Source organism: Cupressus sempervirens, chromosome 3 (assembly GCF_028749045.1).
Source record: "Cupressus sempervirens isolate cs-2001-9-10 chromosome 3, ASM2874904v1, whole genome shotgun sequence".
NCBI lineage: Eukaryota > Viridiplantae > Streptophyta > Pinopsida > Cupressales > Cupressaceae > Cupressus > Cupressus sempervirens.
The window spans coordinates 220235789-220237905 of record NC_143120.1 but is presented as its reverse complement, the minus strand read 5'-3'; the positions used below and the strand labels follow the sequence as shown (position 1 = coordinate 220237905).

General features: G+C 37.2%; 1 protein-coding gene across 1 annotated transcript; it reads right to left on the bottom strand.

Moving 5' to 3' along the window:
• Positions 1–280: 280 nt before the first annotated feature.
• LPPBETA (Phosphatidic acid phosphatase (PAP2) family protein) lies at positions 281–1419 on the bottom strand. The gene has a single exon (XM_089819128.1). It carries the CDS (start codon positions 1247–1249, stop codon positions 482–484), a length of 768 nt encoding a protein of 255 aa, XP_089675254.1. The 5' UTR covers positions 1250–1419; the 3' UTR covers positions 281–481.
• Between the last annotated feature and the right edge of the window lie 698 nt (positions 1420–2117).

Here is a 2117-nt window from a genome sequence, read left to right as displayed (position 1 = left end):
AATTGCTGTCTATGTTCGTTTTGGATTTGTATTTTTTTCATTCAAACAAGTGATAATTTACTTATTATGTAGACTCGGATAACCATTTTTCCTTCAATCTAACAACTTACAAAGTAACGAAAGCAAAGAGATAACGGACAACCATTAATTGCCTGCATTGGCTGTTTGGCTTCAAGTCTGCATGTAAAATAGCATAGAATATGTTCCATGTACGAAAACATTCTATATGGTCCCAGTTAAGGTAAATATGTTTTGATGTACACAGATTTTACGCTCCAAATTTTAAAAAGGGAAGAAATTAAATTCCCGTATAAAATCCTTGCAGAAAAGATAAGGTAAACATCTTTGATGTCTACAGATTTATCTTCCAAATTCAAACCAGAGAATATATCAAATTCCTGCCTTCAAACCTTACAGAAAGAATAAGACGAATATGTTTGATGTCAACAAATTTTACTCCAAGTTAAAACGAGAGAAGACATTAAATTTCTGTATTAGTGTCACTACAAAAAGAGAAGGGTAAATATTTCTGATGTTTACAAGCATTGCTCACGACCCACAAATACGAAGTTTCCGAAACCCTTTCTGAAACAGAGAGCAAATTATGAACAATTAAAGCTTCCAGCACCCCCAAACATGCACCTGCCATAACATCAAGCACATAATGTCTACCCAGCAAAATTCGTGACGTCGAAGTGGCGATGGCCCACGTCATTATCAATACAACCACAGCCCTAAAAATTCCGAAACTTCGATCCCCAACAACAAATCCAGGCATCTGGGCTTCCAAGAATTGCAAGCATAAGCATAAAAAAGAACCGATGAAGCAAGCCCTAGAAGCATGGCCACTAGGGAATGACCAGTGATCAACAGAGAGCACCAAATACATGCCCTTATTGTACTCTGGCCTAGGCCTTCTAATTATAGACTTGAGAGAGCCTATCAGTACCAGATCAAAGAGGAAGCCTATTAAGAGATTGAGTAAAACCCACCTGATTTTGGGAAACGCAATGGAAGAAAATGGAGCGAGCCAGAGAGCTGCAGTTGCAGGGATCCACAGCAACCCATCTCCCGAAATCTCGAGAGCTTTAAGAAACACTCTCGGTACTCCGGTATTGTGAATGTTCAGCGACCATCTCCTGTCTACCTCAATTATACGTCCTATCATTGATTTTGACATTTCTGAGCTCACACCTCCACAACCAGAAGCTAGGCAGCTAGGCTTGCATTTCAGTTCGAATTCGCACATGAATTTGCTCTCCAAATTTGCCCATTTGAGATTTGCATCTCCTGCTCTGCTATGCCAGCTCCGCTCCTGCAATTCCGCTTACGATTTTAACGTGTATGCCACGTGAATTGGGTGGGTTTTTGAAGGGCCGGGGAAACGAGTCAATTGTGGTCCATGTTTGAGTAAAAAGTTTAATTAGGAAGCCTCAAAAAATGATAGTACATGTGTACTACTAGGTGATCATACATATACTAATAGTTGATCATTTTTACGCTTTCTCAAAAAAATGATAGTACATGTGTACTACATATACTAATAGTTGATCATTTTTACACTTTCATGGTGGCACTGGCTACGGTGCAACAGATTTGCACCAGCCGGATGCCTTGTACATCATCTCTGACATGTACCGATAGGTGTCAGACGTTTTACATCCTTCTTATTATTAGAATGTTTACACTGTTTTGTTGTTTGTAAACGCTTAAGTATGTAATATTAGAATATATATTATTTTCTATTTTAGATAAGCAAAATATATATATATATATATATATATATATATATATATATAAGAGTTAGAGCATTAGAATTACATTAAAAAGGGTTTTCATATATTTTCTTGTAACTAAATCCTACATATTGGATTTTCTATCCAGTAATTTTCATCCTGACGATGGATCACAGAGTGTGAATCGAATCATCAATGCAACAAAATGAGCACACAATCCAATCCAGAAATAAATTCCAATACTCTATGAGTTTTCAGAGAGCTCTGTAAATGTGGGTAAGCCGAAAGGTTAGCTTTAAATTCTTCACTCGCCTACAGAGGTTCACCAAAAAAAAGGGCAAATTTTGACATACAAATTAGGAACTATAGGTGCACAAAGTT

What these genes read in the sequence shown, in the direction of transcription:
- LPPBETA (XM_089819128.1), bottom strand. Translation starts at nt 1,249, where the DNA reads ATGTGCGAATTCGAACTGAAATGCAAGCCTAGCTGCCTAGCTTCTGGT.